The 27,515-nt window shown below is 45.7% G+C and overlaps 5 protein-coding genes across 10 annotated transcripts; 3 read left to right on the forward strand and 2 right to left on the reverse strand.

Moving 5' to 3' along the window:
- The first annotated feature begins 475 nt into the window (after positions 1-475).
- fbxl18 (F-box and leucine-rich repeat protein 18) lies at positions 476-4,282 on the forward strand. Its single transcript, XM_029146785.3, has 7 exons — positions 476-633; positions 979-1,176; positions 1,291-1,640; positions 1,856-1,991; positions 2,079-3,157; positions 3,402-3,620; positions 3,704-4,282. Exons 1-7 carry the CDS (start codon positions 580-582, stop codon positions 3,858-3,860), a joined length of 2,193 nt encoding a protein of 730 aa, XP_029002618.1. The 5' UTR covers positions 476-579; the 3' UTR covers positions 3,861-4,282.
- Positions 4,283-4,434: 152 nt separating this feature from the next.
- Positions 4,435-8,985, forward strand: ptcd1 (pentatricopeptide repeat domain 1). The gene is made up of 8 exons (XM_029146798.3): positions 4,435-5,562; positions 5,643-5,783; positions 6,060-6,278; positions 6,362-6,463; positions 6,742-7,371; positions 7,504-7,620; positions 7,762-7,944; positions 8,061-8,985. Exons 1-8 carry the CDS (start codon positions 5,110-5,112, stop codon positions 8,310-8,312), a joined length of 2,097 nt encoding a protein of 698 aa, XP_029002631.1. The 5' UTR covers positions 4,435-5,109; the 3' UTR covers positions 8,313-8,985.
- A 101-nt stretch (positions 8,986-9,086) lies between these two features.
- Positions 9,087-15,904, forward strand: zgc:112980 (uncharacterized protein LOC503706 homolog). 5 transcript variants are annotated; one of them, XR_008695631.1, is made up of 19 exons: positions 9,087-9,222; positions 9,495-9,627; positions 9,702-9,810; positions 9,892-9,985; positions 10,131-10,281; positions 11,649-11,766; positions 12,033-12,158; positions 12,247-12,309; positions 12,394-12,516; positions 12,610-12,819; positions 12,959-13,185; positions 13,269-13,348; positions 13,629-13,706; positions 13,798-13,884; positions 13,966-14,070; positions 14,386-14,482; positions 14,711-14,898; positions 14,976-15,024; positions 15,156-15,904. XR_008695631.1 is itself a non-coding variant. In XM_055511739.1 (19 exons), exons 2-18 carry the CDS (start codon positions 9,504-9,506, stop codon positions 15,013-15,015), a joined length of 1,896 nt encoding a protein of 631 aa, XP_055367714.1. In that variant the 5' UTR covers positions 9,087-9,222; positions 9,495-9,503; the 3' UTR covers positions 15,016-15,024; positions 15,156-15,904. The 5 variants fall into 5 exon arrangements, 4 of the variants coding, with proteins under 4 accessions (XP_055367714.1, XP_055367724.1, XP_029002644.1 ...); XM_055511739.1 differs by having other exon boundaries at positions 14,711-14,774; XM_055511749.1 differs by having other exon boundaries at positions 14,759-14,774.
- On the reverse strand, positions 15,490-20,706 carry smcr8b (Smith-Magenis syndrome chromosome region, candidate 8b). Its single transcript, XM_029146770.3, has 6 exons — positions 20,013-20,706; positions 19,149-19,567; positions 18,313-19,046; positions 17,917-18,222; positions 16,915-17,413; positions 15,490-16,795 (listed from the first exon to the last, which is right to left on the reverse strand). Exons 1-6 carry the CDS (start codon positions 20,202-20,204, stop codon positions 16,351-16,353), a joined length of 2,595 nt encoding a protein of 864 aa, XP_029002603.1. The 5' UTR covers positions 20,205-20,706; the 3' UTR covers positions 15,490-16,350.
- A 772-nt stretch (positions 20,707-21,478) lies between these two features.
- mief2 (mitochondrial elongation factor 2) lies at positions 21,479-27,427 on the reverse strand. 2 transcript variants are annotated; one of them, XM_029158753.3, is made up of 8 exons: positions 27,246-27,427; positions 25,700-25,859; positions 25,276-25,441; positions 25,083-25,180; positions 23,649-23,825; positions 23,383-23,546; positions 23,022-23,174; positions 21,479-22,770 (listed from the first exon to the last, which is right to left on the reverse strand). In XM_029158753.3, exons 2-8 carry the CDS (start codon positions 25,835-25,837, stop codon positions 22,260-22,262), a joined length of 1,407 nt encoding a protein of 468 aa, XP_029014586.1. In that variant the 5' UTR covers positions 25,838-25,859; positions 27,246-27,427; the 3' UTR covers positions 21,479-22,259. The 2 variants fall into 2 exon arrangements, with proteins under 2 accessions (XP_029014586.1, XP_055367726.1); XM_055511751.1 differs by lacking the exons at positions 25,700-25,859; positions 27,246-27,427 and having other exon boundaries at positions 25,083-25,182; positions 25,277-25,436.
- Between the last annotated feature and the right edge of the window lie 88 nt (positions 27,428-27,515).

Consider the following 27,515-nt stretch of genomic DNA (forward strand, 5'->3'; position numbering starts at 1 on the left):
CAGCAGCATCACAGTGAGGGACTGGAAGAGACTAGACAGGGTCATCAAGAGGTCCAGCTCTGTCCTGGGCTGCACTCTGGACACGGTGCAGATCTGTGCTACCTGCTGTTATCAGACTCTACAATCAGAAATGTTAACTACATTTGCTCTGTTTTTTTAAGTGTGTGTTTGTATAGTTTCTCTATGTTTTCGGACTTGTTGCACCTGTGTGGTGCAATTTCCCCGCTGTGGGACTAATAAAGGCATTCTTATTCTTAATATGGAGATAATTATTAAATAATAAATGTCATAATGTGCTCATTTGAGTGTTGCAGCTTGTAAATCTAAAAGTAATCTTTATATCGTTATTCAAATTTTATAACTTCTGTTATAAAATGTTATAAAAAAATTTTATAACTTCTGTTATAAAATGCACACATATATTACGCAAAATTAAAATAAGACATCGAACAGGAAATATGTCCGTCACTAAAAGGTTTCCGTCACTGTGTAACTAAAAACATCGCCCGTCAAGTTAACGGTTGGTGGAAACATGTAATAATAGCAGAGGTAGAGTGAACATCCACAATCCTGCCGGGCATGAGTGGGGCTGTGAAAACAGTGGCAGAAGACATGGATCGACGGATTTTAAAGGTTGGTGAGCCCACAACACTCCGGGTTAACGTTTTATTCGGGGAAGGTTAAACTGAGCAGGGCAGCAGCTGAGCTAGCTACTTTAGCTAGGTTAGCGTTAATGGTAGCGCTAACGTTACCAGGCGTCACTTAGCACAGGCGAACATTGTGGCAGCACTTTATATGGCCACAAAAACACACACTAGACTGTATATATTACTATACGATACACAGGTCGTTAATTTTGTTGTCGTCTTCATGATCTTTCACCCGTATAACAGTATAGTATATGGTATATATGGTATTTGTTGCCTGATTGCAGAGAGGATATAAACACTAATATTGTCTTTTTACCATGTGTTCAAGGCTGTATGTGATGAGGACACAATGTCTTCTACCACGGTGGGAATGTCAGATTTGTCTGATGAGATCTTGTTGTCCATCCTTCGCCATGTTCCAGTGTGTGACTTGCTGCTGAACGTGGCAAATGTCTGCCACAAATTGCACACGCTGTGTCACGATAAGACCCTGCTCACAAATGTCAGTCTGTCTGAGGAGTACATGGTAAAGCTACTGATTATTCTTATTTAAACTAACAAGAAATGATTCTGAACTCTTGCCAACAGTCTCAAGTCACACTGTTGTCATCTTAACAAACCTAGCTTTGTTTCCCTCCAGGCTGATGACCTGTTGGTGAGGCGTTTATTGAAGCAGCTAGCCAATCACGTGCAGTCTCTCAGCTTGAACGGTTGCTACTGGCTCTCCGGCGCGACCATGGAGAAGCTCAGTCGCTGCAGGGTGGTGACGCACCTTGATGTCACTGGCTGTCGTCTCACCTCGCTTCGCCTGTCTCGCCTTCTCTCCTCCCTCTCTTTACTCCGCTCATTTGCTTTTGATGTGACGCCGGGATTCAACTCTGCACAGCTGAGTTCAGAGGCGGTGGATTCGCTGAGCCGCCTGTCAGAGCTCCGGCAGACGCTGTTGACACCAAGCTATGGTGTGGTCCCGTGCTGTGCTCAACTCCGCAAGTAAGAATCTGTCAGATTTAGGATGGAAATAAAATGTAACGTAACCGTTTAGTCTAAAAATCGGGTATATTTGCATTCACTGCACTGTATTTACCTTTTACTTTTATTTCCATACTAGCTTTAGTAGTTATGCAGCATGCATTCTTCCTGCCTTTGTATGTGCTTCCTGCCTTTTCTGTATTGAATGTGTGAATCTTTGTTTGTGTGAACTCTAGGCTGATGTTGCAGTTTGACATCCCAGATGTTACGAGAGACGGTATTGGTGTTTGCTGTCAGTTAATGGTAGGTCAGAGCAGCGTGCCACATTACCAGCATCTGGAGAAGTTCACTGCCAGGTTGGCCCCTGGAGAGGTGAGGTTGTTAGTGCATATGCATATTTGCTAAATACACTCAAGTATAGTGACTTTAACTAGTCTTTCTATGTATTATTGGCCATAGGTGAACCAGACTTTGCTCCTTCTCTATTTGGCTGTGTTCAGCGTTCATGTTCCAAAGCGCCTTCAAGTTTTTCTTGTGTCGATTCCTGGTCCCAACCCTGCTCACTGGCCTGCTGCTTCCTCTCTGGCCCAGAGTTTGGGTCAGCAAGGTGACCTAGAGGCCCTGCAGCTCCCTAGATCCTGGCTTGATTCCTTATCACTAAAGAGAGCTCTGGAGGGAAACAGCCCCAAGCACCTCAGCTTCAGCCGCTGTCCTGCATTATGGCCACAAGTGTTTCAGTCATTGCTGGAGGGAGGAGTTCGAGATGCCACACAGCTGATCAGTCTTAACCTCAGTGGCATCAACCAGGTGCTTTATTCTGAGTGCAGAAGTATGGAGGATCAGCTGCTTCCTGGGACAATGAGCCGTTTGGCAGCTGGTTGTTCCAACCTTAAACACCTCAATTTGATGCACACACACTATCATCATGAAAACTCAAATGTGCTGGATGGAGAAGCACATCTGTGTGCTAGCTTGGCCAAATTCAGACACCTGCGCTCTCTCACTGTGCCTGCCTGCGCTCTGTCAGATGGCCTGAATTCACATCACATGCCTACAATTAAGACGTCTCCCTCTCCATTGTTCCTGGGGCTAAAGAAGGCTCCTCGTGTGGGGCTTCAGAATTACAAGCCAGACTCAGAGTCATCATTCTCTGGGGACAGCACCTCTGGACTTGCTCAGCTATTAGCTGGCTGCCCTTGTTTAGAGAACTTGGAGGTAATTGGCCCTGGTTTTGTATCCGTCTTGCCTCGACTTGAGCCCTGCACACGCGCTAGTGTGGAACCTCGTGGAATGTGTGCATGGGCTCGAGGAGTTGGCGATGTGCACCTAGCCGCGCTTGAGGCATTGCCTCGATTGCGTCGCCTGACTCTGGCTGGGATTCCTGGGGTGTTGAAGGGAACGGGGCTGGTGCAGCTAGCCCGACGGTGCAAGGATCTGCAGGTGTTATCCCTTGCCAACATGGGATCACTAAAAACCATGAACTACACCTCTGCCTTGCTGGAGACTCTTAAACAGTGCACACAGCTACAGGAACTCAGGTTTGAGAAAAAAACATCAACCATTAGATGGATGCTACAGCCATAATTATATTAAAAACCTCATTATATATTATTACCTGCCAATATTTAATATTGTTTATCTTGACATATTGTGTTCTTGTAAATTTACTTTTTGTTTTCTTGAAATATATTTGTTTTAGAAGAATTAAACCTTCCACAATGGTGTAATTTGTGCGCTAGTATTTGCTGTTCAGCTTATCATAATTGAAATTGTGTTTTTTAGGTTAGAGCAGCCCTACCTGAATGCCAACGCCTCATTCTTTGAGGCTTTGTCGTGCTGCTCTCGTCTGCAGCGTCTCTGCCTCATCTCGCGCAGCGGCACCTTTGACTCATCAGCCACAGAAACCTTCATGGAGCGATGCTGCCACGTCATCACATGCCACATGTTTATGGGCGGCACTTTGGCGGCTTGTCACACTTTGCAGAAAGCACTGCTGGACAGGTTAGTGCTTGTATGTGGGACCTACTGTGTTAGTAGTGTGATATGTAAGTTTCAAAATGTACATCATTTTCTGTTTCTTTTAGATTTTCAGCCGAGCGCTCAGCACTTAGTGTGGTCATCTATCCACTACAGCATGAAGACCTGCCGTCAGTCATCAGAGATATACCACTCACTCTACTTGATCGTATAACTTTGTTTCAGAGCCATGTGGCACAACCCCCACATTTATCACCACTCTGACGTTATCACTAAGCTTGACTGTGAAGGATGCTCAATAGCTGATGACTGAGGCTGTTTTTGCCAGGATATAAAATTGACAAATAGAAAAAAGACTGATGTAGTGCACTCAGTTACGAATGTGTGTCCAGTAGGAGATGAAACAATACACTATTGAGTAATAATTGTTTACATTTCTATAACTCTGTAATGATGGTCTTCAAAGGGACATTCATTTCATCTCAACTCTAAAGCCAGGTGAATAATCAGGGTACACTGCACTTCCATATATCTTATTTAATGAAATTTCACCTTTGTTACCATTATTCATTTTTCCTCCAAATCAAGTGCCAAAATACAAAGTAAAGTAATTATTTGATTTGCGACTTTGTATTAAAGACAAAAATCAAAAAAATACTGTAATAAAATCCATATGTTATTTTTAATTCTCGTCTATGCACTTTTCTGTTTATGTTATACTGACATTTTGTAAATGGTAACTAAACAAAGCTTTACTGACATTACTTGCTTGTAACTAACTGTTGTTTGTGTAAATGTATGTAAATGTATATTTTAGCACATTTCTACTTTTTTTTTCTTTTTCATGTCTTTTTCATGCACACCTCATCTATTGGAGAGTAAACAATATTTTAGTTATTTGTATTTTAAAGTGAAAAGTAAATTGTATGTTTTGAATGTGACAATCAAAATTTGTAATACTATTGAAAAGATTAGATCATGTGGAGCAGAGCAATGCTTTATTACACACAAGATGTAAGTTGATAATTGTGGAAGTAATTCTTTAACAAATGCAAAATTGAGCAGTTTTAACTGCTTAAAAACCCATTCATTCATTTATGACCTAAGAGAGGAGACGCAATGATTTCAACCAGCAGGCGGCAGTAGTGCGCATGTCCAAACATGTAAAGGCTTTATGTGCAGCGCAGCCATGCTAGTCTATCATCGATGGAGTCGATCAGAGTCACATACGGCATCAAAACATAAAGTCTTTGTTAAGGTGGTGCTGTATGATGACTAGTAACAAAATCGTAGCATCTAATATCAGACCAAGGGTTTCATAACTTTATCCGACGTAAAACCTGCCAAAGGTGGCTGTTTGTTAATCTTGCTCGACCTCCATTAATCGGGTCTTAGTTTGTGTCATTGAGGCATCGTGGAGTAGCAACACGCTGTTACTACGTCGTTAGCCAAACTTTGGTAGTGTAGCTGTTAGGTATGATACAAACCTTTTAGCTAAAAGAAACTATTAAATATGTTCAAATACTTTGCGTATTTGTGTGCGCGAAACGGACGGAGAATCTCTGCCCCGGCTGCTAACTTGTCCGCCATGTCATCGGTTAGGATCTTACCCAGAACCCCGACTCTGACAGCGGTGGAGGGTTCGCGACTACAGCGGACATCCAGGCTCCTCATACCGGCTGACTGGCAGCTGCCGCGGCGTCTATCGGGCGGCCCGGTGTCCTCAGCGGACGCGGGCTCCCCGGGCTGTCCCTCGGAGGACGGGGAGGTCTTTGGTTCCCTCTCCGCGGACATGTCCTCCAAGCAGTCGTACAGGAAAAGCAGCCCTGACTTCCAGGACATGCGACACCGAGAGGACGACGCTACGGAGGAAGAAGCCTCGGTGAAGACTGGCAGGAGACCCGGGAGGAGAAACACCCCTTACTGGTACTTCTTACAGTGCAAGAAGCGGATTAAAGACAACAAGGTTGGTTCGGTTGATCTGCTGTGTTGTGTCCTGCTTTCTCCCTGCAAGCGTGTTTATGGAGGGTTTTGCTCGTCTCTCAGCTGCAGGAGGCGTTGGATTTGTTCAGCGGGGACATGCTGCAGGGAGAGAGGCTGCAGCCGGAGGAGTTCAACTACACGGTCCTGATCGGAGGCTGCGGTCGAGCTGGTCGCCTCAAAGAGGCCTTCAGGCTCTACAACGACGTAGGGAGTTGCATTCATCATTGCTCATGATAAACAGTTGCGTTAACACGTCAAAGGTCATTGCTGACTGTAACCACCCAGTCTGAGTAATGGTTTAAGAAAGTTACTTAGTTATTAGTTTGAAAGGCATCCTTTATTCTCCTTGTGAACCAAGTTTAAAATCAAAAAACGTTTTCTTAAATCTAATTTTGTTGAATTTGTATCGAATTTATGTGACGTTTGCCATTGACGGAGGTTAAACTCTTGTCACCAGTAACATGTCTGTGTGGGTTTCAGATGAAGAAGCGAGGACTAGTTCCCGTAGACGCCACCTACACGGCGCTGTTCAATGCCTGCGCCGAGTCGCCTTCAAAGCAAGCTGGTCTTCAGCAAGCGCTGAAGCTGGAACAGGAACTCCGGCGCAAAAACTGTCCCCTCAGCACCATCACATACCACGCTCTTCTAAAGACACACGCCATCGCCAACCAACTGCAAGCCTGTTTTCATACTCTCCGGGTGAGTTGCAAAGGCAAGTGCATGCAGAGCTGAATTATGTCCGGTTTGTGTCTAAATATTGGTTTGTGTGTGTGTTTGCATAGGAGATGCTGCAGGATGGACATGTTGTAAGTCAGGAGACATTTCACTATCTGTTGATGGGCTGCTTGAAGGACAAACAAATTGGATTCAGAATGGCTCTGCAGGTAAATATGGTTTACATAAGCAGTTTTACCAAACCATTTGACTAGATTAGATAGCATCATATTGGTGACACTAACATGACAAATACATCACACTGAGACAAGCTGTCCAAAGTAAAGTCCAAGTGTTTGCTGTACAGAATACAGACTGTTTCATAGCTGTGTCAAACTCAAAAAAGTAACATTACAGATGATCCACTTCTATGGCCTGATTATTGTTTATCTGCATGCAGGTTTTTAAAATAAATGCAGAGATTGAATAACATTTGTTTATCTTTCAGGTTTGGCGCCAGATGCTGAAGTCAGGGATTCTTCCAGACACAAAGAACTACAACCTGTTATTGAGAATTGCAAGGGATTGTGGGATTGGTGATCCTGCACTGGCCACTGACGTGCTGCTGAGGCTTGACGGTGAAATCCAAAAAGAAGACGCTTCAAATGCCAAGTCAGATTCTAAAACAAAGGACATAATTGACATTGACCTTTTAGAGAAGCAGTTGTTTATCCAGGCTGATTCACGCAGAAACAACGAATCCTCAGCCTGTCTGGTACCAGTCAGACAAGAACACCATCATCCACTTGAGTTAGCAGATAATTCTGCAGCCCCTAATCTGCTGGACATTTTTGAGGGGAGGAAGGGGGCTGTGGTGTCTCTCAGCACAGTGGATGGAGCGTTTGATAGGCTCTCGCTTATTGGAGGGGCCACAGGCTTTTTAGAGAAGATGGTGTCTAATGGACTCAGTCCAGACCTCAGGACTCTGACCCTGTTGGCAGATACGATGGAGCCAGGGCGCGAGTCCCTGCTGTTGCTACTAAAGGCCGCCAAACAGCACCACGTGAAGCTGGACACTGCGTTCTTTAACTCTGCGATTCGCAGAGCAGCCAGAGCTGGAGAGATGGATACAGCAAAGGTACACACACAAACACGCGTAAAATTCTTTCTAGTTTTCCAGATGTTTTGGAAAAATATACCAAACTCTATCCACTAAAAGTGTAACATGAAAAAATGTGGCAAATTAGTTAAAGGTCTTTTTTGTTTCTAGTCTGTGTTGGGAGTGATGCGGCAGCGTAATGTAAATGTAGATGTACAGACATTTGGAAGCCTGGCATTAGGCTGTCAGCGGCAGAATGATGCTCTGCAGCTGCTGAAGGACATGGAGGTAAGGAGCCACACATTTTAACATTTGAAGGCCAATGTATGTCAAGCTTACAAATCATTATGTCTGAATAAACAAGAGCAGACAAACTTTGACATAATGCTTAAATAGGTCTTTCAATGTCCTAACCTGCATTTATCACAGGGGGTGGGACTTAGGCCCAACGTCCAGGTGTTCTCTGCTTTAATTGGCCGAGCAGCTCGGAGACTGGATTACGTCTACCTTAAAAAAATTCTGCAAACTATGAGTGACATGCGAGTGTGGCCTAATAAAGTCATCATCAAACAGTTGGAGTTTGCTGCACAGTATCCTCCCAACTATAACCAGGTGGGCAAGGACTATGTTTTCCTGTGTTTGAGTTTGAATTTTTGGTTGGTTGATTGGTCACAGTTTCGCCTCATTATATTTACCTTGACAACTTATGTTTCTTTTATTAATCCCAGTACAAATCCAGAAACAACTATCTGGTCCACATTGATGGTTTCCGTGGATACTACCAGCAATGGCTGCGAAAGATGCCTGCTCAGAGCGATGATGACACACAGGTGGAGCTGCAGCTTCAGACAGACTCCGCTTTGCTGAAAGCAGAAGCTGTGGACGGACTGACGGAGGCTGAGAGGAACCAGAGAGCAGCAGCGAGGAGATACAACTCTCGAAACAAGGACAAAACAAGACACATTGCATCTACTCTATAGCAGTAGTTCTGAAAATACATATACTTACATTCTACATCCTCAGCCAGCTGTGTGAAACTGCTGTTAAACTGATGTTAATTTATATATACATGGAAAATGCTACTGTCATCTGTATTGTCATTAACTAAAAAAAGTTTAAGATTCTTGATTGAAATTGAAATCTAATTTTTACAGTGTTTCATGATTGTTAAATTGTTTTCAATATTGTATAATACAGGAGACACTAATGTTTTGACAGAACAAATTGGGAAATAGTTACAGCAATATCGTAACTAATGTTCTACTTAGTTTACATTGTCCAGAGTAGCGATGACCACGGGTACAAAGTAGTGGTCTGAAAGGATTTCAGGTTTGCAGGTTGCCAGGTCACAAGTTGATAATGACAGTTGTCGCCTGTTTTGAATCACGAACCTTGAAATCTTGAACCAAGCTGGTGAGTAAAACGAAATGCCAGATGTGATGGTGTGGGGTTGCTTGGCTGTGTACACCATCACTACCAAAGTATGTATGAGACATTCCCCCGGGGTCGGGGTCAGGGTCAGTGGGGGATTACACTTAGATGGTCTGAACAAGCATTCGTCAGATGGGCTGGTCTGTCCACTGTGCCTCTCTCTCCTTGACAGCTGGAAAATGCAAACATGATAGATCATTAAATGAAAACCTTTCATTGTGATTTTTTATGATTTATTCCAAAAGGTTTTGTATGAAGTAAAGCTGTCTAGCTGCCAGCTGCTTGATCTGTATTTGCGTCATGTTTCTTTACCCTCCCGCCCAGTAGGAAGCGTTTAGACCGTTTGTCCACCGCAAAATGAAGCAACGAGGAAGAAGAAACGTCACTTCCGGTGACGCAGTAATTTGAGGGGACCAGCGCGAAAGGAAATGTTTTATGTAGTTTAGTTGGAAAACAAAGGTAAAGAGAAAATTAATCCGAGCGGTTTGGGACAAAAATGTGTTTGTTATAGCTTCTACTGTAATCTGGGACTAGACTAATTACCTGTCGGTGGGTGAAGTGGGTTAAGTTTCGTTTTAACGTTTACAGATAGTAACGGTAAGGAAAAAGTCCGGAAACTGTAGCTTCATGAAGTTCAGATGAGAAACAAACTCAGCGGACTGATGTGCGATAACCTGAAACATCAGGCTGAAATTATCCACGTCACCAACATTTGTTTTTTATTTCACTAGACAATTCTGATGTGTACGACTGGAGACAGTGGAGAAATAATCATCCTCAGTGATGATGATGATAATGATAACAACGTGTCACGCACTGAAGCTTCGGTCCTCATTGTCGAGGTGGAGGACGTGAAGGAGAATGGTAAATGTTACACCCGTTACGTTACGTGTGGTGCATTAGAGACTACACTGACGGCCGCTGCTGTTGTGTTTCAGATGTTGCGTTACCTCAAAGCCTTCTGGACGAAGACCTGGTCGTCACCTTCTCTCGTCGCGCTGAGGTGCTGCCTCACGCTCGCTACGACTGCGCCACACATGCGTTCACGTGAGTGTGACTGGTGCACGCGCCGGAATACTTATCCTCATCATTGCCTCATCTAAGGAAATGCTCCTTTGACCCGTGCAGGGCCACAGACTGTGAGACCGGAGCGCCTGTGGACAGTAACCAGGCGTTCTGCGATAACTGCTTCTGCTACATCTGTGACAAGCTGGCGTCTCTGGTATGTGTTCATCCATAGATGCTGGCACCAGCAACTGTTTACACATGATAATAAAGCCACTCATGTCTCATACTGATCATTTACATTTGCCCACAAACAGAAAAGTTATACCCGGTCTCAAGGTTTGTCCTTTGTGTGTATTTAGTGTACAATGTGGTGTCACAGCGGTACCTGCCACTGCAACAGCCACAAAAGGAGTGATTTCTGGAACAACCTAAGGAACGACGGTCTGTTGGGAGGACTTAAGAAGTTCAATCTCTCTCTTTCTGAAGTAGACCTTCACCTACGGCAGGCAGGTACCTGCTCTGGCACAAAAAAGTGTATGTCTAGGAAACCGTGAGCAATGATAAGAAAAAGAATAAGAAAAGCTTTAATAGTCCCACAATGGGGAAATTGTATAAATACAGAAAGTATAATAGAGTTGTCAGAGTGGGTATGCAAAATGTCATAAATATAATCTACATATTGTACAGTTTGCAGAAATATTGCACAGATATTGCACCAAGTGAATGTCTGTATTACCCCTGATGCAGTGGGTGGTTTATCAGTTTTGCTGTGTAAGGTAGTTAACATTGTTGATTGTACAGTCTTATAGCAGCGGGTAGGATGGATGTACGATATCTCTCCTTCACACAGCGAGGGTGGATCAGTCTGTCACTGAAGCTGCTCCAGAGCAGACAGTGAGTCCTCCAGTGGGTGAGAGTCCTGGTCCAGGATGAATGTGAGTTTAGCCAGGACCCTTCTCTCACACACCTCCTGCACCGTGTCCAGAGTGCAGCCCAGGACAGAGCTGGACTTGTTGATGACCCTGTCCAGTCTCTTCCTGTCCCTCACTGTAATGCTGCTGCTTCAGCAGACCACACGTACAGTACAGAATGGCTGATGCCACCACAGAGTCATAGAAGGTCTTCAGGAGTGGCCCCCTCACTCCAAAAGACCGCAGTCTCCTCAGCAGGTAGAGTCTGCTCTGACCCTTCCTGTACAGTGCATCCGTGTTATGAGTCCAGTCCAGTTTATTGTTCAGATGCACTCCCAGGTACTTGTAAGAGTCCACTCTCTCAATGTCCCTTCCCTGGATGTGCATCGGTGGTATGACAGCAGACTGTTGTCTGCGGAAATCCACCACCATCTCCTTCGTTTTCCCTGCATTGATCCGGAGGTGGTTCCGCTGGCACCAGTCCACAAAGTCCTGAGTAAGTCCTCTGTACTCTGCATTATCGTCATCGGTGATCAGTCTGACAATCGCAGAGTAATCGGAGAACTTCTGCAGAACACAGCTGTCCTTGTTGTGTATGAAGTCTGACATATAGAGGGTGAAGAGGAAGGGGGCCAGTACAGTTCCCTGTGGGGCCCTCACACTGCAGGCCAGAGTGTCAGACACACAGTCCCTGGCTCTCACAAACTGATCTTCTTAAGCTCTCACGTGCTGGAGAAGAACAGGGGGTTGAAGGAGTGTCTCGGGCGGGGTGTTGTTGGGATGAGTCACCAGCCTGCAGGGTTGACGGAGCCGGGCTTGGTGTGAAGGACTGTGGGGGGTAGTTATCCAGTGGTGTGAAGTGACAAAAGGTTTGGAGGCAGCTGCTGGGGGGTGAGTGGGTGGATCAGTAAATACTGTAACTTCCCATCTCTTGATTTCCAATGCACTGGTCTACCTTTTGTCCAGAGACGATGTTGCAGAGCTTCAGACAAGAGTTGGCTGTACTTTTCTCCGCCTTCGTCAAAGGAAAGACGTTAGAGGAATATGGCCTGAGTCTGCAAAACCAGCAAGGCATCATCCATGAGTGAGTTGCTGAGCAGAGAGGTCCAGGCTTCTCACAAACACTCAAAAACCAGTTATGTGTCTGAAATCTGTTCATTTCCAGACTGAAAATGAACTTAAACTTTCAGACAGTGAAAGTAAACCTGCATATAAAATTCCTCCATGATGCACAGAATTTTGGCTGGTTTATTGTAGCCTCATCCAAATAATGTTCATCATTGTTCTCATGAAGTCTCACTGTCACTGATATTAGCACATAAAAAGCGGCTTTAATGTTTTTCTTTTCAGTTACCGACCTGTGTATGAGTTTGTATCATCGTTTCTGAGCGAAGCGAATAGACACGACACCAGAGCTGCTGCCATCATGCAACTTGGAGCCACTGAAGAGTTTATTCGACATTTTCACGTCACGGGGTAAAAGCAGCGAGAAACATTCTCTGTTCTACATTCCTGTTCATGAAGTTTGCCTTTGAGTGTTTACTAGCTTCAGTATATTTTGCAGAAGTTACCCCTTACAGTGTTCCATGTCAAACGCTGCTGAGGCCAAAATATTGTTGCTGCAGAGGTGAGCATATTCTCAAGTGCTGTCTAATTTCTTTTTTGCAATAATATATATGTGGATGTTTTTCCCTTATGTGTGTTTTTTCAGGGTTATATCATCAGTGCAGAAACAGATTGTAATGGGTGATTTCACTCCATCATTCAGCTGCAAAGTGCAGGATTTCTACAAGCAGTTATGCCTCCCCACTGATCTGAGGAGCATGAGGAACAGGTGTGTGTGTGGACGCTTCATTTTTGATGTCCTACATCACACTTCAAAGCTTTTTATTGCATATGAATAACATGTGATGTGCTTGTGTTTCAGCCTGTGCATTCGTCCCTGGGATGACGTCCTGCTCATGTCTGTGATGAAGGGACAAAATGTGTTGGGTGTTCGGAAAGATAAAGGCAAGAAAGATGTCCTGGTTGAACAGAGTTCTGTGGTTCTGTTGAGAACAGAATTACTACAAGAACAATGCAGGTACAAAGAATTGTACCGCTACCTACGTGTGGTCCAGGCTGATGATCCTACACTGTGAGTGCCCCTGATCACACAATGGTACCTTTTTATAAAGGGTTTTGAAAAAGACCATCTAGTCTTCTTTTCGTCTTAATGTAGAAACAGAGGTAAATGATTGTTGGTCATGTTGGTGACTTGCTGCCATCTTCCACAGCTTGCAGCAGCTTCAGGACCTCATCCCTTTTTTTAAGTGCATGGCTGGAGACTTGAAGTCTGCCGTGGACAGCATGTTCCCGTCGGTGAAGGCCCCAGTCACCCGGCTCACTCCTCCTCTCTTCACTGTTTATCTCTGCATCTTTGAAACAGCCACAGCACCGAAGCTGGTGGTGAGTCATCTGTCACAGCTCTGCCGTTCAGATGCGACATGGCAACCAATTAAAGGTTAGTGGAAGGCATGTTATACCATAAGATCATCATTTTACCTCAGGACACATAGTTTCAAAGTCAAACTCCGTCCTCTCTAGACGCCGTTCCACTGAAGCGAGCTGAGCTGGTGAAGTTTGCTCTCAGGTCTCAGAAACTCTGCTCTGCTGTGTTTGCTGATGTAAGTTTGTATCTCACATCAAGGTACACCTTGTTGTTTGGACCTCTCGTGGTTAAGGTTAAGGACCCACGTCTTCACAGGAGTGAAGTGCAGGTCTTTAAACCTGACTGGTCTTTGTCAAATGGTGAAGATGCTGGTTCTGATCAGTCCCCTCTGCTGCTGCACCTCTATATAAAAATGTATTTCCTGTCACAAGCTCCAGGATGGGATGTCCACATGTGTCCCACATTTTTTCGTCATGATTCTTAATAACTGTTGTACATGATTCTTTCTGATACAGTCTCAGTGTTGGGCTCATTTGCTCTCAATCGCCAACACGCGCACGGCTCTACCAGAACCCAGCAAACGGTTGCTGAATGTATGTATTTCTGGCTTGATTCTGCATTGCACACTTTTTGCCTTTTTTGTAGCACTACTTGATTCGGTTTTGTATTTGTGCTGGACAACAGGAAGCAACGCTTGCTGTAAATACTGCACTCCAGAATCCGGACGGGTCCAACTTACAGATCCTACAGATCCCACACTTCATTCAGGAAGTAAGTGTGCTGTTGAATGTTCAGCTGAAGGAAGCCTTGATGGGGTCTGGATCTTTGACCTGTGCGTATTTGTGTTGACAGGTGGAGCCAGATCAGTCCTTGTTACTGTTGGCAACAGGTGCTTTATGTTTGAGACTCTATAGTGGAGCCTTGAATCCTGTGGTCCCTGTGCTCAACACATTTAAGGTATTTACATTAGATTGGACATCCTTTATTGATTTCCATCGTGATTTTGCATCTTGTTTATGTTCTTGGATGGTGTCACAGGATTTGTGGCTTAGTTTCTCTGCCCTCACATTCAACCCTCAATATTTACTACATTATGTGCATAATTGTTAAATACAAAAAAAGATGCGCTATAAACTGTGAATGTTTTTTTTACATAAATTTGTGCTGGTAAAGTATGTATTTAACAGCAACACTGTACTCATCATGCACTTACTGAATGTTTGGAGGAGTGTTAAAGCTCAAGTGAGTATGTGATAATCTTCCATCTCTCAGGATAATATGTGGGCTCTTCGGTGGCTGTGGAGTTGTCTGGGGCTACGCCTCAAATCATTTTTCCAGGAGATCAGAGAGGAGGTGAAAAACACAACAGGTACGTCAATGTCTTCTCTTGAGCATGAACCTATGTATTAACCTCTCCAACAGATGATCATTGGCGACATCTAGTGGTTAAAGTGAGATGTACTTGGCTGGGATGATTTATATGCATCCTCCCCTTAGAATGTCACTCTCCACCTCTCATTGTTTCATCTGTAAATGAAACTGTGGTTGTGCAAACTGCACCATATCAGTTGTGTCTTTTTGTATATGTCACATCCAGATACAATAAGCAGCCTTTTCACCATGTTACTCACTCTCTCTTCCTCAGCAGAGAACTGGGACCAGTGAGTCACATTTAATTTATTTTTAAGTACCACAGTCTTTAGTTAGCAAAAGGTATGGCTCTGATTTGTCCCTGTGGCTTTTACATGTCTTCTCCTGATGTGGTGGTGGTGAGCAGCACCTGCTGTAGGTTGCTCTGATTTTTGTCTTTTTAATGCTTTTTTTTCCTTTTTATTTATTTTTTTTCTGTTGTTTTCTTCCAGTGGCTGCAGAACTGTTCTCTCCTGTGAAGGCCCTGTTTAAGAATTTTCCGTAAGTCCCACTTTTTTAATCAGTCTTTTATGATGAAATGACCCACTCAAAGTTGGTGGTGGATTTCATTTTGAAAAGATAGTCATAGTTGTTGAATTGACAGCTGTTTTTGTTTGTTGCATATTGACCAGATGGCTCAAGGACGCTGTTGAGAGGACTGACGACTGCTGAGAGCTAATGTCAGTAAGAGACAGGCTTCAAACTCACCCTATCCATCATTCAACAAAACCTTGGACACTTTATTGCTTTATTCTTTATGATGTGATCAGTGTTTGATTAGTAGTGGTGGCAAAAGTTGGACAAGTTTAATTCTGCACTGTGGGTTACTTTATTTCAATAGAATTGTGATCTTGTATATCTAGAAATGTACACGAGGGGCAATTATGCTACATTAAGTAAATGAAAAACTGGCGGTTTTATTGACCACTCTGACAAAGGTTTTGTTTTCTGAACTAATTTAAAATGTACTCCAAAATATAGCTTTATTACCAAGATGTACAGCATATCATTACAGTAACACATCTACAGTACAGTGTGGTGTTAAAGTACATTTAGTCCAGGTTTGTTCTCATGCATCTCAGGTGTAGAAACTGCACTGGGTAATTTTTAACTTGACATTTATAAATTATACAATTTAAAAATAAACATTTAGGATTGTAACATGTCTCCTTCGTCTTTCCCTCAATTTATAGCAAACTAAGTTTATAAAATGTTTAAAAAGGAAAAGCTTCGAAACGTATTAGGAGATATGAAATAATCAGTTACCAGTAATAACCACAAAGACTGTTGTAAAGACCATAAAAGAACTTTTTGTTTTTTTACACTATTACATTTGTGTTTTAGTGAAATAAAGGAATAATACTTTCCAGTTACTAACAGAGTTGGAAGGTGGAAAAAAATCATTGTGTTTACAGTCTGACGTCAGCGGTGATGTTGATCCTAGTGTGCAGTGTATTCAAAACCTGAGAGAGCAAATTCAGAGCAAACTAAAATACAAGCGTTAAAACCACACAGCCTTCTCTCAGATCAAGTCACATTTTAAAAATCCCACTCGGATGAAAGTCCAGCCTGTGAAAGATCTTGCTTTACTTTTAGCCTAACGCTGCATCATCCTGTGCCTTCAAAGTGATGGTGTTTGACCTACACCCAGTCCACTGACTCCAGTGTACAGCAGTCAAATGTGTAGCTGCTGCTCTGCACCTTCTATTTGGACCTGGTGGAACATTTAATGCCGCAGGTGAAAATATAGATAACTAGATAGAGAAATCTATCAGCGTTTTTGCAGCTGTAATAATAAAGCCATTTGTTCATCCAGTGTCTTTCAGACTACGCTGTATATGTATTTCTGTGGAGATGCACCGAGCTATAAGAGAATCTTAAAACTGATGGTCCACGGCCTGCGTGGTGCTGTTTGATGAGGTCAGACAGGAACGCCATCACCCTCATATCATGTTCACCGCTGCAGTATCCTGATCGTAACAGGAAACTCTGCTCGTCAGCGTCCTCCCTCCCCCCGGCAGCGTCTGGACGCTGGGAGGCGGGGTGAAACGTGAACACCAGAGCCTTGTTGGCCAGCATGGTCAGGCTGCTCTCCAGGTGCAGCAGGTAGGTGCTGCCCCGGCAGATGGCGTAGGGGTAGGCCAGTTTGTCCAGGAGCGAGCCGGAGTATGACGGACAGCGCAGGGTCCTCTGGTCCAGGTCCAGCAGCGCCAAATAGCGCCCGTAGTGAGTCAGAGAGTGAATGATGCTGGAGGAGGCGCTGGAGGCGGATCTGGTCGGGAAGAAAGCCAGAGGATTATGGTTGTGGCCCCATATGGTGAAGGGAACCTATTAGAACCAGCCCTTAAGGCTGAGTCAGTGACGAGCATCATGGGAGCGCGGACGGCGTACCTGTGTACTCCTATGAGTCTCCAGCTGAGCAGGTCGCTCAGCTGAAGGGGCGCGGTCAAACCCGGCATCACGGCGCTGCCACTGGGACCAGGAGCAGGCAGGAAGAGGCTCAGGGCGTCCACCATCTTCCTCACCAACGTCTCGTCTGCGCCGAGGACGACCAGCGCCCGGCCGCTCAGCAGGCAGAACACGGCGTGCTGGGAGAAGGAGTTCTGTTTGAGGAAGCGGAGGGCTCGGAGGCCGGCCTTCCGCCGCCGCCTCCTGTCCGGGCGGGCGCCGTGCACGTGCTGCGTGGGCGAGGGCGGGTCAGAGGAGCCGTTGAAGCTGGTGCAGTCAGACGCCTCGTCGACGCTCAGCAGCCGGAGAGGTCCGCAGGGCGGCGGCCGCTGCCCGTCCCGCGCCGGGGGAAGGGGCGGAGCCAAGTTCACGTGGAGGTCGGGCACAGGCGGCGCCGCCGGAGGGACGGGTCCCTTTGGCGTCATCTCCACCGACTCCTCAGCTGCGTAAAAAAAAAAAAAAGAAACAAATTAAACACGATTAAAGCCTGATAAAAATTATAGAATACAGCCTAGTTTTTCTGAATAAACCGAGCCTGTTCTTGCCCTGAATGTGACTGTGACTGTGGGAAGTAAGAGCTCGTTTCTGGACCAAGCCGCCACCATTCCCGCGCCGGGCCCCGGTAACGAGCCGCGGGTCCGCTGCTGTTGTCAGCTGCCAGTCACGCTCTGCAGCCGCGTTTCCACCCGTCGCTCCGGCGACTGCAGCCTGACAGCCGGTTGTCAGGGCGACAGGCTGGAACGCAGTTTAAACCCATTCGTCCAGCGGGTTCTCAGCTGCAGCTGTTTTCTCCCTCTCTGCTCCTCCTCATCATCATCATCATCATCATCATCATCATCATATACAGCATCAGGTTTCATCATTATACGCGTGTAGCTGCCTGTGTGGACGCTGCTTTGCTCTGATCATCTGTTTCAGTGAGTCTGAACACATTTGCTTTAATACCTTGTTTGGACGTCTTCAGAGCGTCTTTGTGAACATGGTTCTTCTTCAGACGCTCGATGGCCTCTCTGATCAGGACGTCTCCACCGGCCGACGTCTGAAGGGACTCGTCTGCGTTCGGCTTCCTCTCCTCCAGGGCCTCGTCCGCCTCCTCCTCTGTGATGGCGGTGAGGTCGTCGGGGAAGATGGACTCGGTGGTGCTCAGCACCTCGATGCTGTCCTCGCTGTTGGTGCGGCGGGCGCACGCCCGCGGGCGCCGGGCGTCCACGCGCCTGATAGTGGCGTCCGTCGTGCCGACCGGCGTCTCCGCTGGTGAGAGAGAGAGAGAGCGAGAGAGAGAGGAATCTCACACACCCTGAATCCCTGACCCAAAGCATCAGCTGATCCGTCTCCACATACCTCTGATGTCACATCCAGCCACAACCTGCTGCGTCCGGTAGGACTTTTCAGTCCCCAGGACTTCGATGCTGTCGCCGCTGCTTATGCTTCCTGCCATCTCCATGGCAACGCCAGGGTCAGGGGTCTCGGTCCCGGTCGGAGCCTCCAGCTTGATGGGGATTTCCTCCACGCAGGAGCAGAAGGACTCGAGGCTCAGCGGCTCCGACTGACACACATCGACGCCGCTCCTGCCCCTCGTCGCCCTGGGCACCCCCCCCTCCGCGACCTCCCCCTCCTCCTCGTCCTCCGGGCTCCACAGCTCGAACAGGAAGTTGGTGAGCTTGAGGCTCCTGGACAGCGCCCGGGTGACGCGGGCGGTCCGCAGCGCGCTCCTGTCGCCACGCAGCCGCCGCTCCGCGTCCGCCAGCTGCTCCTTCATCAGGGACAGGAAGTAGCTGTTGCACAGCTCCTGCAGCGACTTGAGGCAGCGCTCCGACCCGGCGGCGGCGGAGGCGGGACTGGGCTCAGGAGGCAGAAGGCCGGTGGGACTGAGGGAATCGGCGAGGTCGTACGGCAGGAAGTCGGGCTGTTTGAGCTTCCTGTTGGGGTAGGAGGTGACCTGGCGCAGGAGGTCCCTGTGGGTGAGGATGGAGAGCTCGACCGCTTCGAGCTCGAGGGCCGCCTGCTCTGCGTCCGTGCCCTCGTTCTCCACCCGCGCCTGCTCTGCATCCTGCAGCAAAGTCAGCCGTGAGTATCTGAAGGAGAGAACAGAGGAGCAGATTGAAGCAGGAACAGTGGCTCCAAGTCGGTTTAGCTTCTCGCAGGTTTCAGTGTATTTGACCACATCCGGCTCTTACTCCAGCTCCTGCAGCTTCCTCTGCAGCTCTGTGGAGAACGCCTGCCGGTTTCCCGTCTTGAGGCTGTCGGACGCCTGCGTGAAGCACGTCAGCAGCTCAGAGTAGTTCTCCGTCAGCTTGTCCTGGTTGGAGCACACGTAGGCCATGCAGAACGGACGCACCATGCCGCGGGCCTCCAGGTCGTACAGGGTCACGTAGTGCACGTACGCGAAGGCGTCCTCCGCCGAGTCCCCCAGGAGCACCTTGGAGTCCTCGCTGAAGCTGAGGCGGGGGCCGGGGGAGGACGGGGACGAGGCGGCCGGGCCGGGCCCCGACGCCTGGTAGTCCACAGACATGATGCGAACGGAGAAGTGGTTGAGGTCGAAGGAGCCGATGACCCGCGGGTCGTCTGGGACCGTGAGCACGGGCTTCGGACCCACCTGGAAACACAGCAGAGGCTCCAGGTTCATTTAAAGTCTCATGCCGTCGGCTCGTGCTGCAGCTGATGGGATTTGCTGCTGCCATTTTCCGAACAGTAACACATCAAGTTGAATGCGTTTTGTTGTGTTAGAATTTTGAAATGTTGCAACCAACTTCTTGGACAGAACCACTATTAGTGCACATCACCTTTACTGGAACAACGCTGTAAGTGAGAAGTGAGAATAACACCGTGTGACTCTTCCTCCTTTCATAAGACTGGCAGCAACAGTTTCCCATGGAAGAGTATTCATCGCAGTATTAAGTTTTCATTCACACACTCAGATTTCCCCCTGAGGCCCTGAATGTTTCCTCAGTCACACTAATACTTGCGCTTTAAACCCTGTAAGTACTGCAGTACTTTGACTACACACAGTACAACACTGTCGATCCAGAATAAACACACACCTGCTCTGAGAACTCAGCCACCAGTATGAAGTCTCTGTGGAACTGGGCGCGGGAGGCCCAGGGGTTGGACACCGGTACCAGGGGGACGGACAGTTCTTCAGGTAGACCAGGACCCGGACTGGCCCGGTCTTCCTCCCCTTCCCCGAACCCCTCGGCGGCGGTGAACGCCAGCAGGTCCGGCGACCCGATCATCTCGACGCCAGAGGGGGATCAGGCCATGGAGACCAGCGACCCAGCGGCCGCGGTCCGCTCGGCGGCGGCCTAGCTCCAGCAGCGCCCGGTGCCGCCAGCCAGGTCCGGTCCGTGAGTCAGCGCTTCATCAACGGCGAGCTTCACGAGTCTCACGAAGTTGTGGCGCAGCTCACTAGCGCGCAGTCATTAGGAAGTGAAACCGGAGCCGGTGGTCGACGAGCGGCGGCGTAAACAAGCCGCGATTTCGCGCAATCTTGACGGAGAAGCGAAAGTGGCTGCGGGCGCCAGTCACACGCTCCGCCGACCTTTGTGCCACAAGTTCTGTTCCTGTTAGTCGCAACCGGCGCCACGTTCGAGTCCGGATCCTGCGCCCCGGTGCCGAGCGACCCACCGGGCCTGCCCCAACCCTAAGCCATGTGACAGGCGCCGGGTCGGGGGCGCGCCTCAGCCGAAGGTCCGAGCGCGCCGGGCACTTCCGGTCAGCACCTCCAAAATAAAATAAAAAAGCCCCGTGAGGCGGGTGGGTGTCAATCATCCACAAAAGTTTGTTTATACGATCCTCACTTCATTAAACATTCTCTATTTCTTACTATACTACAGTTTGTGACGTTGCTGTTCTACATTACACCGGTATTCGTTCTATTATTTTGTCCAGCCCAGCATCCTATATATGACTCAATTTTGAATGCATCCTTATTTGGTCAATAATATAAAATACATAAGAATAAGGTTTTTAAGTATTTAGCTTTAAATGCGTGAATGGAATGGAAAATAGAATCTTACAAACACGAATGATGCCAGCAAAAAAAGATTTACGCCATTTTGCGAACAACTCAATCCACATAAAGTTCTGCAATATTTTTTTCACACAAATATCTACAAATATTTGTAATCAGATTGTCTAAAACCTTATCATACCTGGCTATGTTCTTCATTGCGTTCTTCTTATATAAAGCTTTTGAAAACAAATTTACTTATCTTTAGTTTAATAAGCTAAAACTGACATGTTTGTCTCAATCCCAGGCAGTGAAACTCAGGGGTATCATAGCATAAAACAGCTGCAGTGAGTCAACATAAAGCTCTTCGTATATGGACATCACTGAACGAAAGTCCCAACGGCCTCGTGGCCTCACATGTTAGCACCCATTTATATAGATTGTCACGGCCATCAGCTGATGGCGGAAATTATCAGCTGAAGCATCACGAGGAGAAATCCTTTTGAAGTTTCTCTATCAAAGCTGCACAACTTCTACAACAGTAACGGCAGTAACATATTTACAAGCAACTGATCAACTTTTATTTGCATTTTCACTGAAAACTTATTTTTCTTTCACTCAGCAACACAACTGAAGAAATATTTACATTTTGTTTAAAAGCAAATGCATAAAACTTTAAGGCAACATTGTTTGTGATTTACAAAGTTAGTTTCCCCAAACGTGGTTGGCTATAGGCTGAACACTGAATAGGACATCAAAATTGCACTTTTCCCCTGTTTGAAGGTAAAATACACATGCTGAGAGACAGAAATCCACCTCACACTCACACACTGAATAGTACATGTGCAGGAAACCCTGATTGCTAATTATTTATCTGCATAAGTGACATTATATTAAAGGCAACTTAGCAAAAAGATAAACAGACACCATCAATTTCGATGAACTTGTTTCATTTAATAAACTGACTCCCTATAAAAATACTAATCACACTAAGCTGAATATTTACTTGACTGTATTCAGTGTGGGGAGTCATGACCTGGCACATCCTGAGGAATCATTCCAGAGATCTGAACATCCCTCGACACCTTTCATTGGCAGGCGTCTGTGAATATTGCAATAAATCAGCTGTCACTTTCACGTCTTCAGCCTCCTTGTTGCATCGGCCTCTAGTGTAGACGTCAGTCCACGGTGCCCTGTACCCTTGCAACAAAGCACGATGGAGAAGGGAAACACGGAAAGAAGGCAGTGGGAAGAATTGTATTTTTCTAGAAGCAAACATCAAAGGATCATTGAGCTGCATGTGTGTGAGAGCAAGTCTGAAGATTGTGTCTGCAAGGAGTTATATAAACAATATTTCAGGCTCTGACACAGCACAGTAGAGCATGAAGCCCATCTGGTCCACCTGGTCCTCTGACAAGCTGCTTAGCAAATTGACAGCTGGTTTGAAGTAACTGTGCAATGCCCCTTGTTCAAGGTAGCCAATCAGCTCTGTGATACACTGCTGGAACCTCACATCCAGGCTGACTTCAGACCAGTCTCCCTCACCATCACTGAGGTGCAGGATGAGATTGGCCAGCGGCGCAGCTTCAAGCGGTCGCAAGGCGGGGCTCAGTCTGCACACGGCCTTCAGGACTTTAAGCGTGTGTCTGCGGCATCCATCATCAGCCGAGTCGAGCTGAGCCAGACGCTGCGTCTCCCACGGGTAGAGTGAGAGGTGCCAGGCGTTGACCCAGGGAGAGGTGAGGTCTGGCTCAGCGGTCAGGACCACGTCCCCCTCCCTCAGCACAGGCAACATGGAGATGAACAGAGGCTGATCACTGCAGTGTGCTGCTCCTTTGTCGTCTCCAGGCCTAAAGGTATAGAGTACAAACAGTCAACATCGTAGTGAGCTCATTTTGTGTTAAATCACTGAAATGTAGAATTTATGATTTCACTAGTGCTGGTAAAATTTGTGTCTATAATTATTTAATACCATTGGAGATATTACATTGGAGATTAACATTGTCACATTCAAATTCAGGCCTAAATTTTTTTTGACTTGTGAAAAACAGCTGTCTTTTATTTCCAACACTGCAGTATTAGACCTAAAGCTGACACACACCGGATCTCCAGTATCAGGTCTGGTCCTCCCAGAACAGGTCTGACGATACAGTCCATAGTACTGCTGATTGACGGCCAGTTCATCGTTTCCAAGACACATTTACTAAACATGTTTACTACAGCTTCTGATGACAGATAACCACCCACCAGGTACCTTCAAGACAAGAGAAAGATAAAAAATTACAATTCCAGTTAATTAAATGTTTCTGGAGCTTTTAAACATATCTGCTGAACCTCAATCAGAATTTTGACTGAAGTAAAGAGCAGAATAATCAAGTTGACTAGTAATAATGGCACTGCTTCTGTAACAAGTCTGCTGATTGTGCCATAGAAACAAAATGTTCATGCATATCTGCGTTTACCTGTCCCAGTAACTCCGGCCTTTGGGAAAATATTCTAGATTGATTCGTCGGACCATCCAGTGCAGCGGGTGCGTGAGCAGTGTTTCTTCTCCCGGAATGAGACGCCACAGGGAAGCTTCTAGCTGCAGAGGCACCAGCAGGCACGCATGGTCTGCACTGACCACCTAAACCCAGTAACACAGTCATACATCAGGAAGCGTTTGTTGGTTATCGTTTCAGTGTGTGTGTGTGTGTGTGTGTGTGTGTGTGTGTGTGTGTCTGTATACCTGCAGGTCATCCAGTAGTGAACCTCCAAGGCTCATTTCTCCCAGAGGCATATCAGGGTGGCGGTTGTGCAGAAAGCCCTGGATCTCAGTGCAGATGTCCAGCGCCAGAGTCTGAGCCCTCTGGACCTCACGTGGAGCTAGAGCCGCCCTTGTGTGATAGAACTGCTGGAGTCGGTCCTGAATAAGTGTGAAACAAGTAGTAAGAGTTGAGGTAAGTGGTACTTGACTACATCCACGTATGCGCATCATTCAGAGGTTTGTTCTTTGAACATGAAGTGAACAAAACAGCTTTGAAGCTTTCGCAGGTCCACTGAGGATGCAGACGACCGTCTCAGGAGTAATAAAATATTTAAAGTCATTTGGTGTCTAAGCAGACTTTAGCACAGCAACAGGATTATACTTTTTTCCTGTTAAGTTGCTGCAATGAGGAAAACTAGCAAACAGCACAGAACAATGTATATTCACTGAAGGCACTGTAGCCTTTATTGCTACTTCTCCCAGAAACATTAGTAAAAAGGGGTCAAGGAGACTTTCCTGGTCGTTTAGGGCTTTAGGTTCTTACATTCACACCCTCCATCCGAGGCTGCTTTCATGTTTGTCTAATTGAAACTGTATTTAAGAAGTGCAGACATGCTGGTTGCTGAGGAGGCTGTTCTTCCTATCTGCTCTGCACTCTGTTTCAACTTCATTTAACTGTTCACCCTCTTGGGTTGTGCCTCTGATAAACGTTTGTCCTTTAAATCTACAAGAGTACCGAGGAAGGTTTATTGCAAACAGAATAATTTAAATACTTAATTGAAACCACAGAATGACATCCACTAACAGGTGTCTATGTAATAATATACTGCTCAAAATTACTGTATACAGACCAACCTAAGAAAAAAAGGCCTGGGCCCTTTTTTCTTCCTGGTTTATTTTAACACCCAGCATTCATTGGATTCAAATCGTGTTCCCAAGTTAAAGAATGAATAATGTGTAACTGTTCATAAAAAAAAACAAAAAACAAAACATTGTCAAGCTCATTTTAGAGCATGTTTTACTGTTTCATATCCCCTTTTATGTTCAGTCATGCATCTGCAAATGCTCTACTAACATTTATTCTACAAATTATTTTATGTTGCTACTACAGAACACTCCACAACCTTTCTGCTCATGTGGATGTTCTACACACCAGCTAAAAGCTGTTTCATGCTTGTTTGACTCCTTCTATACAGCCACTGCACAAACGCACAGTATTTTGATTATGCAGAGCTCTTGGGGCTCTGTGCCGCCAAGCTACTGCATAACAATGCGTATCCCCTAAGCACTGCACTTGACAAAACATGTTACACATGCATAAATGAATGAGCCAACACCGTGCACAGCTCTTAGCAGTTGCTAAGAGTGAATGTATAATCTACAGCTTGCCTTTAGGAGTAGGAAAAACAAATGTACCTGCAAAGTGAGGACAGACAGCTGGATTCTCTTCAATTTAGGTTCAGGCTTTGACTGCACCTCCAGAGAGGACTCTTCTGGTTGATGGGAAAGGTCAGCTGTTTGTAAGAAACATATTCAAAACAATGTCAGCAAGTAAAACATTTACCTTCATTACAGTTAACATATTTGTGATTACTGACATAACCAATACCTTTTTTCTGCTTTGCTGCCTTGGCAACATGTTTCATCACCACACCCTCTATGCCCTTCCTGATCAGTGTAGGTGAAGCAGAAACCAAACTCAACTCTTCCCAGCTTTCTGCCATCTTCTGCTCCACCTTTTCCTCCTCTGCTGCATGGCCAGCACGCTCTATCAGCTAAAGACAAGCAGTCATCAGAAAAGATGTGGTCATGCATCCAATCCTTCACATGACTGACATTGTAGTACTCATGTACAGAGAGCATACTGTATACTTTCATGACCCCCAGGCAAACAAATTTAAAGGTAAGGAGACAACAGCAGCTTTACTTAACTCAATCAGCTCCAAGAAAAACATTTTTGTCTTCCAATCACCAAGCAGTGACCCACTGGTGTGCTACTAACAACCCTAAACAAAACAAGCAGAACCACTCACCCGTTTCACTACCAGCGTAGCAATTCCTAGCATGGCAGCTCCTCCAACTCCCAGAACCAGTCGAGCATTAGACAGCAGGAAGTCAAGCACCATGGCGACGCCATCCTCTCCCCTTCTCCGGCTACTCTGGAAGTTCATGGCTTCCTTTTTTATAGTTAGCCTCGGGAAGGCAGAAAATACACACAATTTCAGTTCACACACACAAAAGTCTCAAAAGCCAGAATGTTAGTAGCTCGTGGTGGCCTATTGTTTTTACATTTTAATTTGAGCCTTTCCTCCGAATGTCTCCAGAACCACAACACATTTTTATTTATGATATTAAACTGATTCAATTTAAGAATAAACTTTGTACGTGGTTGCAAAAGGGTTTTACCATTATTATGGATATTAATTACACTTTCCTGACTACTGGCATGATTATCAAGCCTCTGATTAGAGAAGATAAAAGTTACAGCCTTAGAGAAAATTTCCCAAAGCCATAAATAGCATTATGAATTCACTGCACAACTTTCTCCATCAAAAACAGTGACTCATCTTGTACTGCACGTGTCCATAACATACAGTAAACACACTTTTATTTGCTAGACGCGCTTCTTTCTATATTTAGCTTCATGCACTTAAAACCCAGAAATAGCCACAGGTCATCTTACTCAATTTCAGGAGCGTATGTGTCCCCTCTCCCCCCCAGTGGTACAGAATGTAGCTACACTCCATTTATAGACTACATGAATGCATACCTGACACTGGCCTGGTCAGACAACCTTACCAATCAACTTGCAGCACAAATGATGTCTTTTGCATGTTCAGTAATATGATAGTTCACTCTCCTTGTTGCATGTTACATTACGGGCAGAGAAAAGCAAAGGGCACTTGCAACGACACAAGGCACCAGGTTGTTACTGCCAATCAGGGGAAAGAAAGCGAGTAACAAATCAAAATGCTTTCTTTCGAACTACTGAACATAAAATAATGTTAATTGACTTTTTTTTACTTCTTTGGAATTTAAGCCATTTTTGCAAGCATTAACAGTGCTTGCAAATGTTTGAGTATTTTCAAAAAACAATTAAATTAAATTAAAAAAATTAAAATTATCCACAATTGTTAGGATTAGAGTAGAAGGTAAAAACATTATAATCACTTACAGTCCTGCAATCTACTGACAAGGTGACAGCACTGCCATTGTACAACTCCAATTTGTTACGTAAAAGGTAAAAGGTTATCTAACAGTGATAGATAAGTCACCTATATGGCGAATCAGCAGGGCTCAACAAGTCAGAAGTTACCTTTCACATATTGGTAATTTTCCTTACTGCAGTTAATAAGTGCAACGACATAGATCGATAAGATGGCAGAAGCTTAAGACACAAAATAACCACATGGTCAATCACACCAAACACTAGCCACTACCCAAACCACGTGAGTAATTTAAGTAAAGGTTTTAGTAAGTAAAACAATAGATGCTGGAAGTTCTGTCAGTTAGCTGGTTAGCTGGGCTTAGCAACGTTAGCAGTTGTAGCTAAGCTTATCTGCTGTTAAAAATACTCACCACTCAACACAGAACGATATGACCCAGCGTAACACCAATACATCAGTAATTGTCAAAATATACCTTTCGGCGCTTTTTTCAACAAATCTTATAGTTCTTGACTACTGTCACACAGCGTAAATATAGTTTAACCTGGTAGCTAGCAGTTGCTTCTTCTTCGTCTTGTTTTTATTGCGGTTGGCGCTCACTGTGACTGTGCAGTAGCGCCCCCAGTGGGAGCACCTGGACAGCAAGTGTATCAGAAACAACGACGTCTTTACTTTAACTCTG

This window comes from Betta splendens, chromosome 1 (genome assembly GCF_900634795.4).
Source record: "Betta splendens chromosome 1, fBetSpl5.4, whole genome shotgun sequence".
Classification (NCBI taxonomy): Eukaryota; Metazoa; Chordata; class Actinopteri; order Anabantiformes; family Osphronemidae; genus Betta; species Betta splendens.

Bases quoted from the DNA above. Each gene is read 5' to 3' on its own strand.
- fbxl18 (XM_029146785.3), top strand. From the start codon at position 580: ATGAGTGGGGCTGTGAAAACAGTGGCAGAAGACATGGATCGACGGATT. The intron at 1,641-1,855 runs GTAAGAATCTGT...TGTGAACTCTAG, and splicing joins TGCTGTGCTCAACTCCGCAA to GCTGATGTTGCAGTTTGACA. The intron at 3,621-3,703 runs GTTAGTGCTTGT...TGTTTCTTTTAG, and splicing joins CAGAAAGCACTGCTGGACAG to ATTTTCAGCCGAGCGCTCAG.
- ptcd1 (XM_029146798.3), top strand. From the start codon at position 5,110: ATGTTCAAATACTTTGCGTATTTGTGTGCGCGAAACGGACGGAGAATC. The intron at 6,279-6,361 runs GTGAGTTGCAAA...GTGTTTGCATAG, and splicing joins CCTGTTTTCATACTCTCCGG to GAGATGCTGCAGGATGGACA. The intron at 7,372-7,503 runs GTACACACACAA...TTTTGTTTCTAG, and splicing joins GAGAGATGGATACAGCAAAG to TCTGTGTTGGGAGTGATGCG.
- zgc:112980 (XM_055511739.1), top strand. From the start codon at position 9,504: ATGTGTACGACTGGAGACAGTGGAGAAATAATCATCCTCAGTGATGAT. The intron at 13,349-13,628 runs GTAAGTTTGTAT...TTTCTGATACAG, and splicing joins GCTCTGCTGTGTTTGCTGAT to TCTCAGTGTTGGGCTCATTT. The intron at 13,885-13,965 runs GTAAGTGTGCTG...TTGTGTTGACAG, and splicing joins TCCCACACTTCATTCAGGAA to GTGGAGCCAGATCAGTCCTT.
- smcr8b (XM_029146770.3), bottom strand. From the start codon at position 20,204: ATGATCGGGTCGCCGGACCTGCTGGCGTTCACCGCCGCCGAGGGGTTC. The intron at 19,568-20,012 runs GTGTGTGTTTAT...CTGTGTTTCCAG, and splicing joins TGGCTGAGTTCTCAGAGCAG to GTGGGTCCGAAGCCCGTGCT. The intron at 18,223-18,312 runs GTATGTGGAGAC...CTCTCTCACCAG, and splicing joins GGCTGGATGTGACATCAGAG to CGGAGACGCCGGTCGGCACG.
- mief2 (XM_029158753.3), bottom strand. From the start codon at position 25,837: ATGAACTTCCAGAGTAGCCGGAGAAGGGGAGAGGATGGCGTCGCCATG. The intron at 25,181-25,275 runs GTATTGGTTATG...TCTTACAAACAG, and splicing joins GGCAGCAAAGCAGAAAAAAG to CTGACCTTTCCCATCAACCA. The intron at 22,771-23,021 runs GTGTGTGTCAGC...CTATACCTTTAG, and splicing joins GACCTGATACTGGAGATCCG to GCCTGGAGACGACAAAGGAG.